This window comes from Vulpes vulpes, chromosome 12 (assembly GCF_048418805.1).
Source record: "Vulpes vulpes isolate BD-2025 chromosome 12, VulVul3, whole genome shotgun sequence".
Taxonomy (NCBI): domain Eukaryota; kingdom Metazoa; phylum Chordata; class Mammalia; order Carnivora; family Canidae; genus Vulpes; species Vulpes vulpes.
The window spans coordinates 132,131,777-132,150,331 of record NC_132791.1 but is presented as its reverse complement, the minus strand read 5'-3'; the positions used below and the strand labels follow the sequence as shown (position 1 = coordinate 132,150,331).

General features: G+C 57.9%; 1 protein-coding gene across 6 annotated transcripts in view; it reads right to left on the bottom strand.

Annotated features, from left to right (window-relative positions):
* Positions 1-94: 94 nt before the first annotated feature.
* The window catches only part of KIAA0753 (KIAA0753 ortholog), a 44,810-nt gene continuing 26,349 nt past the window's right edge, over positions 95-18,555 (bottom strand). For 3 of the 6 annotated variants that reach the window (XM_072729982.1, XM_026005227.2, XM_026005226.2), the window contains exons 10-18: positions 17,087-17,206; positions 16,152-16,241; positions 13,679-13,757; positions 12,760-12,843; positions 9,426-9,536; positions 8,519-8,600; positions 4,894-5,014; positions 4,373-4,597; positions 95-1,205 (exon numbers count right to left, since the gene is read on the bottom strand). In XM_072729982.1, coding sequence (XP_072586083.1) covers positions 1,088-1,205; positions 4,373-4,597; positions 4,894-5,014; positions 8,519-8,600; positions 9,426-9,536; positions 12,760-12,843; positions 13,679-13,757; positions 16,152-16,241; positions 17,087-17,206 — 1,030 coding nt within the window. In that variant the 3' untranslated portion in view covers positions 95-1,087. The remainder of the gene's footprint in view (positions 1,206-4,372; positions 4,598-4,893; positions 5,015-8,518; positions 8,601-9,425; positions 9,537-12,759; positions 12,844-13,678; positions 13,758-16,151; positions 16,242-17,086; positions 17,207-18,555) is intronic. The other 3 variants (XR_003235958.2, XR_011995866.1, XM_026005229.2) reach the window with 3 other exon arrangements.

The following is an 18,555-nucleotide window of genomic DNA, read 5'->3' as shown; positions in this document are numbered from 1 at the left end:
CCTGGTGCGCCCTCCAGGTGTCGGCGGGGCGTCTAAGTCACAGTCCTGTGTTTGGGGAGAAGGGAGGCGGAATGATTTCAGGCAGACACGCACAGATGTAAAATCCTGAGTTTATTTAAAGAATCCGCACACTACAAACTGCCCCACAAGCCACTTGGAGCTCCTGGAGCCACTGCCCGCCGACCCCTGTGCCCACGTGCCCTCCTGGTGAAGACCTCTGACCCCAGAGCCTTGCTGATCCCCTGCATCACATGCAGCCCGGTTCTGCAGGAGTCGGTGTGACCCAGCAGCTCACGTGGTCACCCAAACATGTATCCACACCACAGGCACAAGGATTCCCCCTGCCCCTGGGGGAGCCTCATGCCACCTGTCATTCGTGGCACATACACACCTCAGGCTGCCGATGGAAGGAAACTTTTCCAGGAAGTGGCCTTATTTCTATGCACATTCCTTTTCTTTTTCTGGAAAATCAGAGGCTTTCCTGGAAAAGCACCACTGGGCGGGGGCGTGAGGACCTAGCTACCGTGGCCCCACGTGTCTTCCTCTCCAGGACCAGGGCTTCCCCGCATCTGCCGGGCCTTTCCTCCTGCCCCGGCTCCTCCATGGGTCACACACATAGGCAGCACCGGCCCGGGACGCAGGGACAGAGCCTAGGACCCTCTCGAGGACCCTGACAGAGCTACGACCCCATAGTCTGGACGTCATAGTTCATCTGTGGGGCAGAAGCAGGCTGAGGGCCGTGACCAAGCAGGGGGCACCAGGCTCCATCTGCACGTGAGCTGCGGGCCCAAAGCACAGGAGCCTTTGGCAGCCCCAGGGATTGGCTGCCTCCAGGGATTGGCGGCCCCAGGGAAGGACACCTGCTGGCACCTGTCCAAACGCTCATGTCCCCAAACTCAGCAGTGGGACGAACACAGTTACTTCAGTAGGAAAATCACACATTGAGAAAATATTATATTGTCATCGTTCACGATTCCTGGGCCCCAGGAAGCACCTCGCCTCCATCATCAACCACCAGAGCCGTCAACACAACAAGGAGATGCAGAGGCACAGCCACGGGCAAGACCCCAGCCCCGAGGGGGCACCTTCAGGTCGCGGGCTCCAGGAACTCCGAGGTGAACACAGCCTCCGCATAATCCTCGCAGGCATCTTCCAGCTCCGCGGCCACAGCCCCGAGCGCCTCGTCCACCAGCTCCTCGGAGAAGCTGGAAGACAAACGGCAGGGCTGCAAGCGGAGGGGCCACGGAGTGGGACTCACACAGGGGGCGGCGGGGAGGCGAGAGGCCCCACTTCCCAGAGCAGAGGGCAGTGCCTGGGCCCCACAGCCTACCCCTGCCCGCAATGCTCCACTCAGGCACATCACGGGAAGGACCACGACAGTCAGGAACCCAAGGCTGCCCACCGACCGAAGTGCACTCACGTCCGCCAGTGTCTGCGTGGCGTCCGCCCTGCAGCAGGATCGAGTTCCCACACAGCAGGTGTGCACAGCGGGCAGCCCCCAGCCAGAGACGCCCACACAGCGGAAGCTATTGTGCAGCTGTGGTTATGCCTCTACCGAGGGCGCACTCAGGGTCCATGCTGCGCCCACCACCGGCTGCCGCCCTTTCCCCGAAATCACTTTGTTTATGGGAAATACCAGGAGGTGCACATTTCCACTTGGTCCAACTTAGGGCCCCTTCACATGGGTCAAAGGGACGTGTGACTCCCACAGACAGACAGAGCCCCACCTGGACGTCTGGTGCCGCCGCTGAGCTGCCCCCCGCCCCCCCATCCCGCTGACATGCATGGTCTCTTCCAGGTAATGCGACTCTGCTACATCTCAGCTCCTGCTACGAAAATGTGGGGTATCCTCTGCCTTCTTTCTCCTGCCTCCGGGTGTCGTGAGGTTCTGTGACAATCTTCATGCCGCAACCTGGACCCTGACTCTCCGCTCTTGTGTTAGCGGCCACCCTGCATTCCCGTGAGCACTGACCTCAGCCTGACCACAGACATTGTCAGCACGTCCCCAGATGAGCCCAGAGCCCCTGGGAGCAGCTGCTTATGTTGCTCCTGCCTCAAGGCAGTGGGTGTCCTCATGCACACGCACACCAGCTCTGTGGACACTCAGCCCCGCACACCTAGCTCCCCGCACACACACCCAGCCCTGCACACGCCAGCCCCACGCACTCCCAGCCCTACATGCACACCAGCTCCGCGCACACACACCCTATTGTTTTCGGGTCCGTTCCTCTCCTAATGGGAGACTTGACTTCTCACGCAAAGCTCCCCGGTGAGCTACTGTGGCCATCACGCCTCTAATTTCTAAGAACTTCCCCCTTTCTTACTGTATCCCGGGCTCGGTTCCTGGGGTGACTGTGTCCTTGACTCCAAGTTGGTTTGGGGCTTTCCCTGCTTCTCTGGGTCCACCTGCTGTGGCGCCCGGCCTGGCCCATCGGCTGTGCTCAAGCGTGGGTGTCTGGCTCCTCATCCCCAGTCTCCACGGCCCTGGCAGCACCCTGGCTGGCACTGGCTCTCCCGTCTGCCGGGCCTTCCACCCCCGTCTGGCTGCATGCTGCCTTCCACCCTGTACTGCTCATCTGCCTGCTGTCACCTATGGCTTCATGCTTTACGTAGCCACTGGGGACACGACCGAGGTGGGGATTCAGGGTGGACAGATAAACATGCAGCTTCCGCCTGCCCTTTCTGATCACAAGTGTCCCAGACGCCTGGCGAGTCTGCTCCCATAAACACATCACTGCCTGGGCCGCGAGCGCTCCCACCTCTGCCCGTGCACAATGTCTGCTGCTCTCCAATAGGAGGAGCGCTTCTCCTGGGGGGAAGGAGGCGCCGAGACACCCACTGCCCTCATGCCCGCGGCTCTGGGATGATGGCGCTCCCTGGCTGCTCTTCCAAGATCCAGTCCTTGCAGCCCCGACCTACAGCACATGCACACAAGGAATGAGAGGCGGGGAGGGAAACCTCCCCGCAGCTGTGATGTGTGGGAACCGTCACTGGAGGGACCAGGTGCCCATATTCTGTGTGCTCCTCATGGGCTGAGTGCTTCCTATGTCTGCAGGATGGCAGAATCACGCGAAGGACCCTCAGAGAACCGTCTTCCTCGGCCTTTTCTGGATTTTCCAACATGCCGGGTGACCCACAACCGGTCAGTTTGGGGATGGTGTGCAAGTGACCACACGGAACCAGTCAGGTTTCCCCGTCCCCTTCCCCTTCTAGAAAATACATGTGCGGCTCAACCAGATTGGGCCCCAGACACTCCGCAAGAGGAAGGCTCAGGGTCAGCCAAAGGACCATACACGATCCCACCACAGAAGGAAACAGATGTGCCTCAGCCACGAGGGGACAGGACCCAATGAAAAACGACCCAGACTCAGAAGGAAGGGGGGGGCGGGAGGTGGGATCCAAACAGACTAGCAGCTCCAAGGGAGGAGAAACCTGAGGCCAATGGCCCCCCAGGCATAGGGAATGATGGCAGGGGAGTTGGGGGGGGACCCAGGTGAGAGCCAGGGAATGAGGCCTCCACCTGCCCTCTCCTGCAAAAGAAGGAAGCCACGTGGATGTGTGGATCATGGAGGGAGCATGAGGACCTGACGTGTTGGGAGCATCTTCCCCACACAGAGCAAGGTGTGCACTGCAAACCAGAGAGAAGCCCCAGGTGGAGGCCCTGGGGGCGGGGGTGTGGTTTCCAGATGTGTAGGTGGTGGTGAAGGGACGCCCAGAATGCAAGCCACCAGTTGATCTGGGTGGAAGGAGAGAGGGTCTCAGAGAAAACTGGGGGCAGAGGCCAGAGACAGACTAAGGGGCCTATCGGGCTGTGGGGGTCGGTGTGCAGGAAGCCGCGTGGAAGGGGCAGAAGCATTTAAAAGAATCAGCCACTGAAAGAGGTGATCCCATCCTCCATCCTGCCCCTGGCCTGAGGCTGCTGTGGAGGGGCTGGTCACCATTAGGGGCCAGGGGCGGGGGGTGGGGGGGTGGGAGGTGGGGAGGGGCTGCGGTCTGCAGCTCCAGTGTCAGGTGCCGCCCCACACAGGATCTGCATCTGGCGCAGGTAAAGGACTGGATGTACACGTGTCTGTCACAGCACCGTGTATGCACAGGAAGGGCCCCATCCAGGAGTTAAAGGACCCAGGTGGCCACCCCCCACCTGCCTGCCGCACCCTATGGTGTCATATATCCTGTCCCAGACCTGACAGCAGGCTGCCCAGCACTCCTCACGCAGAATCACACACCTGTCCCTCTAGCTCCCCTGCCCAAAGTGGCAGCTGGCAGACAAAGCCCGCAGATGGGCCCAGACACAGCCCAGTCTCCCCGGCAGCCTTCCGTAGGTGAGCATCGGGCACCTGGCTCTCAGGTGCGGCTGAGACACAATACTGACCTCTCAGCCAGCAGCCAGGGGTTGAAGGTGCCCACGGCCTCATGCCCAACCAGGCGGAGGTACTGTTCGAAGCGGCTGCAGTAGTCGCCAATGCTGTGCCGCAGGTCCGGGGGCACCCGCAGGGCAGCCTGGCCTTCCTTCCGCGGATAGTCCTCTGGAGGGGGCAGCAGGGGAACCCCTCTCTTGTCAGACCTCTCATCGGGCCCCACGCTTTCATCCAAGGAACTGACACAAAGAAGAAATGGGCACAGAGATGTTGGGATCCCAGATCACAAGGCCTGTCTTCCTTCCACCTGAACAAACCCAAGGCCCCCACCCACCCTGACCGCCCAACCGCAAAGGGGTCCCCATCCTGTAGGCAGTGCTGGAGGCAGAAGCCCTGTGACACTGCCCTGGAAAGACAAGCCAGGTGGCGCTGGCACCTGTCCAAGAGCGTGGCGAGGCCCGGCTGGGGGATCAGGGCCCCGCATGTGCCAACACCACGGGCCAGCCAGCACACACAGCCACCCCAGCCCACTCACTTGCCAGTCTGGGGCCTTTCCAGCACGATGTTCACGTCTGGGTTTTTGCGAGCGGGGGTCTTGGTGATCCTGATTGGATGAGGAGAGAGAGGCCTTTCACTTACTGCTGCGAGTGTTTGCTCTAGAAGAGGAGAGGCAAACAGTGACCGCACATACAGAGAGGCCGGCAAGCTTCCCAGCGCCGTCCTAGTGCCCAGGCCCCTCAGGAGGCCGTACCATCATCTCTCAAGCCTGACGGGGCAGCCAGCAGTGCAAAAACGCTCTGGTTTTCAAAGCAAAGGCAAATTTATTTTATCATTATTATTTATTTTAAGATTTTATTTATTTATTCCTGAGAGACACACAGAGAGGCAGAGACACAGGCAGAGGGAGAAGCAGGCTCCCTGCGGGGAGCCCGACGCAGGACTCGATCCCAGGACCCCAGGATCATGCCTGGGGCTGAAGGCAGATGCTCAACCACTGAACCACCCAGGTGTCCCAAGAAAAGACAAATTTAAAGTCACCATAAGAAAGCGGTGAGACGACCAGTGAGCCCCAAGGACGTGCCGCGAACCAATGTGTGCAAAGCCCTGGGCTCTGGCTCAGTGAGGACCAGCCACCCGCTGGGGAGTCTCGACCGTTTGACCTTTAAATGGTCTTGTGACTGGGGAAGGAAAAGCGCTCACATCTCAACACTAATGAGCCGATCCTGATCATCTCTCAGCCTGGCTGGGAACCTGCACAAGCACAGTCAGCACTGACTGACTAGACCTCGCAGCTCGACAGCTCTTCTGGGCTTCGGGTTACTCATCATATTAAATGTGTTCCAAGTGTAGAAGGAAGCATGTCCTTCCCTGAGGTAAGTGGCACCGCGGGCCTGACCCAGCGATACAACCATGATTTCCTACACGGTAGAGATGCTGCCTGTGTCCGTTTCTGTAAAAATACTACTGAGAAGTTTTCAGTTTTTCACCCAAGGAGAGGAAGGTACAGATGGAATGCCGCACAAATAAAAATCACCCTCTGTGAGGTTTTGTGATGCCAATGAGCTCATACCCAGAGCAAGGGCAACACGATGCCCACTGGGACTTCCAGGGTGGGAGCTTCAGCTCTCGGGGTCTGCAGGACACCTCCCCAGGGTGCGCTGGCCTCCACACAGTCATCAGCAGCCACTAGACCTCTAAACTGGCCTGGAAAAGGGGATGCCCACTGGGAGTCCTGGGTAAGATGGGCTTCTGCATGAGGCTGCCCACTCTATGGCCAGGGGCCAAACGGCTCTCAGGGTGACCCACCCCAGCACCTGGCTCCCACACCAACAGATGCTGGAAGCCACAGATTCCCAGGCCAGGAAGCCCATGCTACGTGTCGTAGGACACGCAACGGAGGAGGGTACACACTGGCTCAGGAACCTGCGGCTTAGGTGGGACAGGAGACCCTCCAGCAGCGACTCTGACATACGGTGGTCATGACAGGTGGGTGGGAGCTGGCGGGGAGGGAGGAAGAAAGGGAGGGGGGCCCAGCTCCAGAGGGGGATGGGGGAGCCCCCATAGGTGGGGCCATGTGACCTGCCTCCCAGAGCTGCTCCACAGCTGGCCGCATGAGCCGCAGAGAGAACAGGGGCTTGGGAATCACAGAAAACACAACAGGCCCAGACGAGCTCTGTGTTCACCTGGCTCACCCTCCTGTGAAAGTGCAGTGTGGTGGGTGCATCCCGACACCCCCAACCCCCGCCTGGACCTGGGCAGCATTGCGGCCTCCCGCCCCCGATGCTTGTGCACCTGCTCTGTGCACACCTCCAGCACCTCCCCGCATCCACAGAGTGGCCGCTGATGAGCAACCAACCATCCCGCTCCAGAAACGGGCCTCCTGCTGGAGCTTCACAGGCCTGCATCTGCCCCTCATGAAACGAGGAGAAATGTGCACGTCTTTTCAACAAATGGGGCAAGAACAAAGGGCCTTCTTTTAGGAAGAAAACAGAAAAATGAACCTTCATCTCTACCTCAGGTCACAGGCAAACCATTGTTGGGAACAGACCATGAACCCACACGTAAGAACCAGACCTCAAAGTTCCTCCAAGAAAACAACAGACCCCCTTCTCAACCTGGTGGCATGCAACAGTTTCTTAGGTCAAACACGAGAATCTAAGAAAAAATTGACCTAAGACTTTTCGCTATTAAAAACGTCTGCTTCCAACAAAACACATCTGAGAAAACCGGGCAAGATGTTGGCAGATGTTTGCCAGGAGACTCACGGCTGCCAAGGCAAGGCGGCCGCACGCACAGGGCTTCCTTCCGGGGGGACGCATGCTGGAGTCGGACGGGGTGAGGTCTGCACACTCTGCAAGCACACAACAGATGGAGCTGCGCTCCCAATGGGTGAATCCTACACAACCTGAATCCCATCCCAGAAAAGCTGGTATTAAAACAACGTATGTAATGCACAAAAAACAACCCAATTTTTAAAAACATACAAAGTATCTGGAGGCCTTGTGAAGACACACAACACTGGCTAATAATCACAGGAAAACACCCTAAATGTCCTTATTCATCAATGAAATGAAATTAAAACTGAGGGGACATGGTCCACGCCCATCGCCACAGCTACAATCACTGACCACTGGCCTCAGTGGGCAATGCCACTCTGCAGGGAGGCCTAGTAGTCCATGACCAAGTTACACCCCCATGCTGCAACCTGGCAAGCCTGCTCCGGTTTATCCAAAAGAAACAGAAGCCGACATCCACACACGACTATATGTGACTGTGTTCACAGCACACATACCCCCAACAGTCCAAGCCAGACGTAACCGAGCATAGATCACAGGCAGATGATGAACAGGGCGTGCCTGCCAGGAGAAGCCCGCGATAAGCACTGACCCGAGCATGGCAGCAGGGCAGCGGCCCCCGACATGCCTGCCAATGGTCCTGGACACTGCGAGCATCCCCTACAGCAATGGGGACTTGATGTTGGGGACCGTGGGATGGGGAGAGCATCCTGAACTATCAGGTGGGCCCAAGTGTCCTCCTGCCAGAAAGGCCAGGGTCCTGACCGCCAGGGCAGGTAGGGATGGGTGACAAGGAAGCAGTGTCTGGAGGGACGGGGCCACGAGCCAGGGAAGGTGGGCGTCCGGCCCTGCCAGCCCCTCCGTGTTGGCCTGTGGAGCCTCGCCTCATGCTTGCAGCCCGCGGGACGCGGGAAAGGGTGCTCCCACCAGTGAGGGACAAGGCCGTGCGACATAGTGCGTGCCGTCCTAGCCCGCAAGCCGCACAGTGGAGCCGGGCCGGTGGGGCCCCCGATGGGGGACGAGCGCAGGGACTTTTCTGAGGTGACATCTGACTTCTGACAGGAGCTGCAAAGCGGACCCATTTGCCAAAACCCATCTAAAAACACAATTAATATTCGTGCTTTTTATTACATGTAAATTCTATCTCAAAAAAAAAAAAAAAAGAAAAGCCATAAAGAAACATAACACGTTTCTGATACACGTTGCTGTGCTCAGGGTCCCACACACAGAACCTGCAACCAAGGCAAGCATCCAAACAGCGTGACTGGCAGGTGGACAGAGGCCGAGTGGATCCACGTGTATCCATGGCCAAAGGTTTGCAGCTTTCCTGTTTGAGGTGAGGAGACCCACGTGGGGGACACTCACCCGTTTTTCCTTCCTGCATCCAATGATGAGGGTCAGCGTATACGATTTTATTGTATCTTTGGCGAACGATCTCCTGGTAGTTCTTCAAAAAAAAAAAAAAAAAAGTTTAATTTATGAGAAAAGATCAGTTTCATTACAAACTGTAACTGCTCAGGATGCAGCAGCTCCACACATGAGACCCAAGCTAGATGGGCAGCTGCCAGGCCAGGATGGGAGCTCATGAGGCAAAGTCTAAAACTAGTGAAGCAATTGCTGTAACGTGTGTAACAGAGAACAGCACCATCCCCCAGAACTTGCTGTGACAAGAGGACTGTGCCATATGCCAAGTACTGACCACGTCCCACGTGAGCCGTGTGTTTCACGCCAGATGCTGCAGGCCCCGACAGCTGCCCTGAGAGGGGACCCCGTGGCAGCACCAGAGCAAACCACACGTCTCTTTCAAACACCAACAGAAGACTGTCTTCCCGATGTGTCTCCTTCACAGCAACCCCAGCTCTGGGACCCTGGCCACACCCCATCCCCTCGCTGTGTCTCATGTCCCTGCGTTGAACAATCCAGGGCTGCGCCGCGGCAGATCTGAGGTCTAAACGTGTGATAAAAGCCTTGTGAATCGTGGGAACCCAAGAAGGTAAGAGGGTCTGGGACCTGCTGGGACCCCACACCAGGAGGGATGTTGATGGTCCTGGCTCCAGTCATTACCTACCAAAGAAGTCAAGGGAGGAGAACGGCCACCCCTGGGTTCCACGGATACCTCCTCACCTTAGCCTCAAGGACACCTGACCATTGGGGAGGATGAGTGACTGTCCCCAGGCCCCACATGGCTGCAGTCAGGCTGTGCTGTGGCCCAGGACCGCATGACTCTCCAGACCTGGGCAGCAGAAGTGTTGGGGGCGGCCCCAGACCTCACCTCTATTTCCTCCATCCGCAGCATCAGGGTCTCCAGGTACGGGCTGTCCCTGCCACCCACCACGGGAGCTGAGCCTTCCAAATGGTCCCTCAGTGGGTCCAGGACAGCAGCCTACAAAGCAAGTGAGGGAGAGGAGGCAGGGGAGGGAGGGGTGGGAGGGGATGGAGAGAGTGGAAGGAGGGAAGAGAGGAGAGGGAGAGGGTAGAAGGGGGGAAGGAGGAGAGGGAAAAGGTGGAGGGAGGGGAGAGAGCAGAGGGAGAGGGTGGAGGGATGGGAGGGGGGGAGGGAGAAAAGGGAGGGAGGAGAGACCAGAGGGGAGGGAGGGGAAGGCAGAAGGGAGGGAGGGAGGGGAGAGAGAGGGCAGAGGGGGATAGGGGAAGGCAGAAGGGAGGGAGGGGAGGGAGAGGGTGGAGGGGAAGGAGGGGAGGGAGAGAAGGGAGAGGGCAGTGGGGGAGGGAGAGGGCAGTGGGGGAGGGAGAGGGCGAAGGGGAAGGAGGGGACAGAGGGGCGGGGAGGAGGAGGGAGAGAATGGAGAGGGCGAGGTGGGGGAGGGAGGGGGGAGAGGAGGGAGGGGAGGTTAGGGGAGGAAAGGTTAGGGGAGGGAGAGGAGGGAGGGGAAGAAGAGGGAGAGGGCGGAAGGGTGGAGGGGAGAGGGCGGAGAGCAGAGAGAAGTGAGGGGGGGAAAAGGCAGTCAAAGACCTGAAGGGACGCTGGCCAAGTAGCCCAGGGACCCCCAGGAAGCCTGGCGCCCATCCCCTCAGCAAGCCCAGAGCACAGTGGCCTCCTGTGCGGTAGGGCGGCGCTGTCTTGGGCTGTGCCCAGGACAGTCCACTGGCGGGCGTGTGACACTACAGTGACAGGTGTGTTCCAGGCTTCTGTAAAGCATCTGCTCCTGATGCCACAAGGCTCCCCGTCCTCACTCTCTGTACCCATGACCCTGGAGGCCTCTACTAGCATTTCCTGATCTTATATTTCTTACATTCACTATGTGCTTTATGCTTTGTAGACATGGCCACATGTGCTTCGTTTCTTCAGATCCTAAGATACGTCTACCATCTAGTCTGAGGGAGGCCCTCAGAGAACATCTGCTGGGCAGTGAGGGCATTAGGCTCTAGAACGGGGCACGTGCAAGGCACGGAATCCTGGCTCTGCCCACTGTGCCATGTGCTCACCCCCTGCGGGACGGGAACAGTCCTGCCTCAGAGCTGAAAGGGCTGTGTGAGCCCATGCGTGTGGAGACAGCCGTTGAACAGCTCCTGCCATGGCAACTTAAAAAAAACATTCTATCCTATGACAGAAAAAAATAAAAATGGCCACTAAAAATATAAAGAAATGGACAACTCTAAATAAAAATCAGCTGAAAGGGGATCCTTGGGTGGCTCAGCGGTTTAGCGCCTGCCTTAGGCCCAGGGCGCGATCCTGGAGTCCTGGGATTGAGTCCCGCGTCAGGCTCCCGGCATGGAGCCTGCTGCTCACTCTGCCTGTGTCTCTGCCTCTCTCTATGAACAAATAAAATCTTTTTAAAAAATGAAATGCATAAATTCCCCCAAGACACAAAGTGTCAAAATTCACTTCAAAAAGAATAGCCGATCCTTCTTAAAAGAAATCTCCAGAGCAGCCCAGGTGGCTCAGCAGTTTAGTACTGCCTTTGGTCCAGGGCATGATCCTGGAGACCCGGGATCTAGTCCCACTTCTGGTTCCCACCATGGAGCCTGCTTCTCCCTCTGCCTGTGTCTCTGCCTCTCTATGTCTTATCATGAATAAATAAATAAAATCTTTAATGAAACAAAAATCAGCTGAAAAATCAGAATAAAATTACAGAAAAATATAGAGAATGCAAACTCAGGCACATGGGTCTAGTGAATGAAGACGTATGTTCATGTTTAAGATTTCCCATCGGCCAGGAATAGAATGTCAAGGACCCCAGCACCGTCGCAGAGAGGAAGCAAGCCCACGCTGACGGCATCACAGCCGTATGAACTGAGAAGCGAGGTCCCACACCGCGTAGCTGCTCTTGGTAGTATGGGTTAGCTGGTCACATCACACTTAGCTGAGCTATTTGAATTTTTAGCCATGTGCACATCACTTTTAATCTTAAAAGGATCCCTGGTGGCTCAGTGGTTGAGTGCCTGCCTTTGGCTCAGGGCATGACCCCGGGGTCCTGGAATTGAGTCCCACATCCGGCTCTGTGCAGGGAGCCTGCTTCTCCCTCTGCCTGTGTCTCTGCCTCTTTCTGTGTCTCTCATGAATAAATAAATAAAATCTTAAAAACAAAAAAACAAAAAAACACTCCTGAGTTTTGGAAAGACACACTGCAGGGGTCGATGCATGGCCAGAGCAACACATCATCCCCAAACCTCCCCACGCTCCCTCTGGGCATCAGAGATGGTGAGGCCACAGAGAACTGTGGTTCACGAGGAGACCAAATGCCCCCAACCTCCTGGAGACAAGTCCTGGGACACTGTGAGCAAGGCACACAAGTCAACACCTGGGGTCTCCCCCACTGTTTGTTCAGTTATTTACCAACATGCTGTCAAGTGCCACCTGGGACCTCAGCCATGGGCCAATGTAACCGGGACGCGAGCTGCTGGCAGCGGGGTCTCCTCACACCCATGTATGCTCACAGAGTAATTCTCAGGAGTGAGGCTGGTAACCCTCAAACACAGTGACGGCACGGGGACACGGCCAGGACGGGATTGCTGAGACCGGGCTGCGTGTGGATGGTAGGCTCTGGGCTCCAGCACAGGAGCCTTCTGACCCAACTCTGCCATGGTGTGCTGGGACAGTGAGGCCTCGGCCCAGCAGACGTGCTCCCCAGGCCCACCCCCACCCCTGCTCCAAGCCCATGGGCAGCTTTGCTCCACTGCCCCAAGCCCGCAGACCTGCTTTGCCCGTGTCTGCTCTGCACGGGCGGCCGCAACTGTTTCCAGACCCCAGCAGGTCCCGGGCACCACCTGCAGCCCCCGCCCCACAACCTGAGCTCCACGGACGGGAAAGTTCACTCCCACACGAGCCCAATACCAGTCCTCTCCAATCCCAGCATTCTCTGTGCCAGGCCAGATCCCACTTGTTACCCAGCTGGGCACGTGCCTACCAAACACCGACATGAGGCCCCGGGTGAGGAGGAAACCAGGCCACGGAGGCCCTGAGCACCACGGCCACAATCTGTCCTCGGGAGAAGAGAGCCCCGAACAGAGCCCCGGGGTCCAGATGCTTCGGTGAGCGGCTCCTGACGTGGGTGCAAAGACTCCACCAGCCACAGAGGAACCGTCAGCTCCCACTGCCCAAGCAGAACCCCCCGGCCCCCGAACATCCTCTGGACACCCACACGCACCTCCTGCACAGGCTGTGCCATTGCCGTATCTGTGGGCGGCTGGTCCCTCGGGTTAGCATCTGCCTCCAGGGAGGAGTTGACTCTCTGTTGAGACAAGCATGTCTGTGCATCATGAGGACCTACAGCCCATGTCAGGACCAGGGAACTGCTGCGTGGAGCTGCTCCCAGCTTGGGCCAGGCTCTGCAGGAATCTTCTGTTCAGGGCCATGTGCAGAGGTGCACGTTTGTCCTGGTGTCTGTCCTTTCCTTCCCTCCCCTCAGAAACTCGGTTGGGGCAGCTGTGTCTCCACCCAAAGAACCTACAACTGGGTGCCGAGCGAGGAGGCCACCCCAGTGGGTGGCCGGGAGCCCCCATCTTCTCCACGCCCAAGCCTCCCAGGCCTCTAGTGACGGCAGCACATACCATACACGGAGCATACCTGTCTCCGGTGGCCTGTTCAGGGACCAGGACACCACACGCCATGTACACGTGATGGGCCCTCAGCTCATCTGTTCACACAGACCAGACAACTCCCATAACCGGTGGACCCATGGGGTCCGGACAGGCTGCTAGCTTCCGGCCCACGGTGGACGGTGCCTGCATCTGTTACTTCCTCCTCCAGGAGGGACCGCATGTGCACCAGCGCCGCCCGCAGGAAAGTGTGCCCATTGTTGCAAACTGTAGGGTGTGGGCCAGGACCAGGCGAACACCACCACATCTACTTCATTGAGGATGGAAATCAGAACCTGAACTCGTTCCCTAAACTAAAATCTCCCTTTTCTCAAAAGTGGAGCTTCCTCTCTGCCCCGTGTCTGTGTCTTGGTGCATTGGAGAACCCGGCCACAGCCACGGCCACAGTGTGCAGGGGAGGGCCAGGTGGCCTCTCAGCAACGGACGCCAACCGTTTTGAGAACGTCCAAAGGGAAGCAAGTGCATTACCTGGGCCTTGAGCAGGAGAGGCTGCAGATGCTCCAGAACCGCCACCTCCACCTTTTCTGCTAACTGGGCGGCAGAGACACTATGTAGAAATAAAACCAAGGATTAAAATCAAAAGCAAGAAAATATGCCATTTTGTATATTCAGGTATGACTCCAGGCGGAGGGAAATTGAACGATGACCAAAGTATGGAGCTTCCCTGATCCCAAGGGCCAAGCAAGCCCCTGGGCCTGTGAGAGAGCAGAGGTTGCAGCCTTTCCAACAAGAGCCCAGGTGCTGTGCCACCACCAGTCCTGAGCCGCTGGGGATGCTTCTGGATGTTCCAACAGCTGCATCAGGCTCTCTGTACACTTCAAAGGAATAACAGCTACATTTAAACAACTAAAGGCGAAAGATGGGACACATCTCACTCATCTATTCCCTCCCCAAAGTCCACATGATGCAGTTGGACACACACCCAGAGACGACGGGGAAAGTGCTGGATGACAGGACAACATGTAACCCACTGCAGCCAGCTGAAGAAGCCGAACTCAAGGCCAGTAACGGGGGAAGCGGAGAACCCACGCACATGCCCCATGGATGCCAATGGGCCCGGGGCTGCTGGACCAGGACTCTGGGCCAAGGCGCCTGCACATGGAAGACGCTGCATCCCAGGCCCCTCTGACTGGACAGAGGTCTGGCCACTCCTCCCCAGAGCCCTCTGACCAGGGGGTGGCACGAGTCCTGGAAATGGGAGACCTGCAGGCGTGCCGGGCACTCCCGGGACACTGGCAGCCAGCTGCTCACACCCCGGGCACCAGACCACCTGCTCTAGATGTCCTGACCCACACAAAGGGAAGGACTCACAGTGGCGCCCTGACAGCACACCTCCACAGGCCGCGAGGCTAGGCAGCCCCTGGTGTGACAGCCAGGAACTCACTGGGCTACGACTGTGGCCACTACACTCAGAAGAGCACACAATGTCTGGGGGCCCCAGCGTGGCAAAGCCATCTGAGACCAGTCATAGAACAAAATCAACTGCACAGGAAAACATCAACATACGGATCCTACTCAAAACTCGAAGCTCCTCCTTCAGAAGCCACCACAAGGAAGTGCACAGGTGAGCCACGCTGCTGCACGTCCGCCTGCCAGCTGCCCACACCAAACAGCCTCAGAAATCAGTAATTAAAACAATGAAAATAATACACGAGCAAAGAACCCCAGACAGACGCTTCACAGTGTGCACCAGGAAGGCTTGCATCCCTGGTCAATGGCAAGGAAGTGCAAACTCGAACCACGAGGCTCCGCCAGTCTCAGCAGTGTCTAATGTTAGGGATGCCACCAGTGTCAGCACGGTCGGGAAACAAACAGGGTGAAGCCCCGCACTCTCCCGCAGGTCCACGGGATCCGGCTCGTCCACACGCCCTCCAAACACAAGGACTCGCCCCTGACCTGCTGTGACCTCCTGCATGGACACACGGGTCCCAAGGGAGCCCGGGCTCCTCCCGTCACAGTGAAAGCACCACCTGTCCCTGCTCTATGCTTGCTTCTTGGGTTTCCAGCATGCACAGCAAAGTGTCAGGGACCCATCCGCAGGGGACACATCTGTGGATCAGGATGGTGGGTCGCCCTGGGGGAGAAGGAACCGGGGTTCCCACCGGGGTGGGGAGGTGGGGAGACAGTCAGTGACACCCGTTCCCTGCGTGGTGTCCTGGGCTGTGCACTTGCATTTATCACGTATGACCACCCACGGGGATGGCAGGACACCCAGGCAACCATCCTGCTATCTGGACGAAGGGCAGTGGGGAGGGGTCCCAGGGCCCCCTCTAAGGCAACAGACAGCCTCACTGGGGACCGTCCCATTGCAAATGCCACCAACCTTCCAACTGTGAAGCTCCATGACCGTGCAGCTGTTCTGTTTATTTAAAATTTATTTTTTTAGAGCAGGCAAGCAGGGAGGGGAGGGGATGAGGAGGGCAGAGGGAGACTCTGGCAGACACCCTGCTGAGCACAGACCCGACATGACCTCAACCCCGGGACCCTGAGAGCACAACCTGAGCCAAAACCAAGAGTCGGGCACTCAGTTGACCGCGCCCCAGGTGTCCCAGACATCGTGCAGCTTGACACGGCAACCACACAGGGAAGCTGCTGGGCCATGGCAGGGAATGACGCTAACAGAGCACACACTGTACGGAGGACCGCCCTGGCCGCCCGGTTGTAGGGCATTATGATGGGAGTGAGAGGACAGCCTGTGATGGCACCAGAGTGCTGAAATCTCATGCTTCAGCACCCAATGGGCATCAGGTCTGCATTCAAGTCCACACAGGAGCCATAACCTGCCTCGCGCTCCCCACCTGACTGTATCCACCTCCTCCACCGGGAGCTTGGCACGGGGCAGGCAGTGGCAGCGCACGCCGACCTCTCAGCGACCCTGCCACCTCCACCAATGTGTGCTCCACGGGAGGATGCCTCCTCCTCCCCGGCTGCAGGGACTCACCTCTGCTGCTGCGTCTGGTCTGAGCCCTCCGCCTTTAGCTCCTCCAGCTCCTTCAATGTCTTACAAGCTTCAGCGTCAAGCCAAGCGAGTCTGGCGGAGGGAAACCGAGTCAGACCAATGTACCTTGCCTGGCAGGCCGCAGCCCCCCAGGCTGGCCAGGGTGAGGGCCCCCGGGACACTGCTGTGGGACCAGTGGGCACTCCATGGAGACACAGCTAACGGGGGAGCTCCCCACATGAGGCCCCGTGCACACGCTGACATGCACACACCCCGGGATGGTGCCAAAACGACCACAAACATCTTCAGGAAAGCGAGCCATGCTGTCCTTACAACTCCTGGCCTGACCGCAAAAAAACACTACTGCTGTATCTTCAGTTCAGGGCCCAGGCATGGCTCCGTCACGTGAGGTCAGAAGGGAAAAGCTAACTCCAAGTCCAATTACCTAACAGCCGACACTCGTTTTCACTTTCCCGCAATACAAACACGTCGGCCACACAAGCACAGAGCCCGTCGGCACTGCTCCCTCCAGAACGTTCTCCCCACCCCCCAATGGGAGCCTGTTCCCAGGCCCACAAATCTCTCTGTCCCCCTCCCGCCCCCGTTTTTCACCCTTCGGCTCTGCCTCACATCACAGTCATAAACACCCCTTCTACGACCATAGGTCACAGGGGCCAGGAGTCTTTTTGCCCCATTTCTAGAAGTCTCCATGGAGTTCATGGCCGCAACAGACAGACAAGCAGCTGGCGGACAACAGGCGCCCACGGGATACAGTGAAGGAAGCAAGAAGTGCAGGAATTCACTGTCCGTGCCGCACCGCGCCCCTGAGAACAGAGCCTGGGGGCTGATGGTTGACATAAAGAGCTGTATCCACACGCAGGAGCATGGAGCCCCCCAGAGCTGGCTCCCTGGGGCCCCGGAAAACCAGCAGCACAAACCTTGCAGCTTCCTGCACAACAGTGCCCCTCGACGGACTCTGCACCTGAGCCTCGGCTTGCGGGACCGATGGTTCCCGTGTGGCACCTCTGGGGCTCGGCTTCACCTTCAGCCAGGCAGCACTGCAAAATGTGGGAAGCACCCCTGGGACCTTGCGTGCCACCCCCGGCGCCTGCGCAGCTGGCGGTCCTTGGCAGGGCCTGGACAGAGCCCGGCCCAGTGCCTGGGGACACGGTCTCCCACCCCACACGCACCACCACTAGGTCAGCAGACAGGGAGCAGTAGGCCCACTGTAATAGACACCTGTGTCGCTAAGTTCTCTCCCCTTGGATGCCCTGGAGGCCATCCAGGCACCATCACTGCTGCCCTCCCCGTGCACGCCGGCCACAGGCATGGGCTCCTGGGTCGGCGGCGTACATGTTCACCGACCGAGGTTTTAATGAGCGTCTGCCTGAATCCACACAAACACACCCATAGAAACATAGAATTTGGGCAGCCCCGGTGGCGCAGCGGTTTAGCACCACCTGCAGTCCGGGGTATGATCCTGGAGACCTGGGATAGATTCCCACATCGGGCTCCCTGCATGGAGCCTGCTTCTCCCTCTGCCTGTGTCTCTGCCTCTCCCTCTCTCTGTGTCTCCATGAATAAATAAATAAAATCTTAAAAAGAAAAAAAAAAGAAACAGAATTTAGAACCAATGAACACAACGCACAGCAGGACAGAGACTTGAGATCCAGCTGCGCTGCGTACATGAGGCATTATATCCTCTAGACACTGCTTCTTCAACCATAAAGTGAGCGTGGATGGGCAAGCGTGTCCACGGAGTCTCAGAGCTGCCCACCCTGCCTGGCTGCTCCTCACCACCTCGCCGGCCTCAGGAAAGGTGCCCCGAGGGCCCCACTGTCTCCCTGGCGCCTCCCCCTGCCCTTCCCCTGCGCTTTCCACAGCTCCTGACCCATGGTAAAGACGCCTCTTTACCTCATCCAGTTCCACCTACTGGCCGCTGGTGCCGAGGACCTGCCTGCCCTACCTCTGTGGAATAGGGCCTCATCGCTGCCATGTGGTGACCATAGAGACACACAATGACATCGCCGCCATTCTCACTGACCCCACAGCATGAGACCCACAGGGGTCTGTGATTCTAAACCTTGTCTTGAAATCAAGGTTATTTTTAAATCCTCATCTGTTCAGCCAAGATCTGCTCACGCCTACAACGATCCGTGAGGGTGGAGGCCCCACACCAGCCCCTGGACACTCAGCTATGAGGAAGGCACTAGAATCTATCGTGTGGACACAGGGGCGTCCACAGGGGTTGGGAAGGAAAAGGGAACCAACAGGCTCCTAGACAAGCTCCTCTCACTTATTTCTCACCCAAATAGCTTCTCTCCTCAAGGACACTAAGGCTACTGCTTTGTCAGCTCTAAGTGATGGGCGGCCAGGTGGCTTTGGCCCCGCAGAGCACAAGCACCAG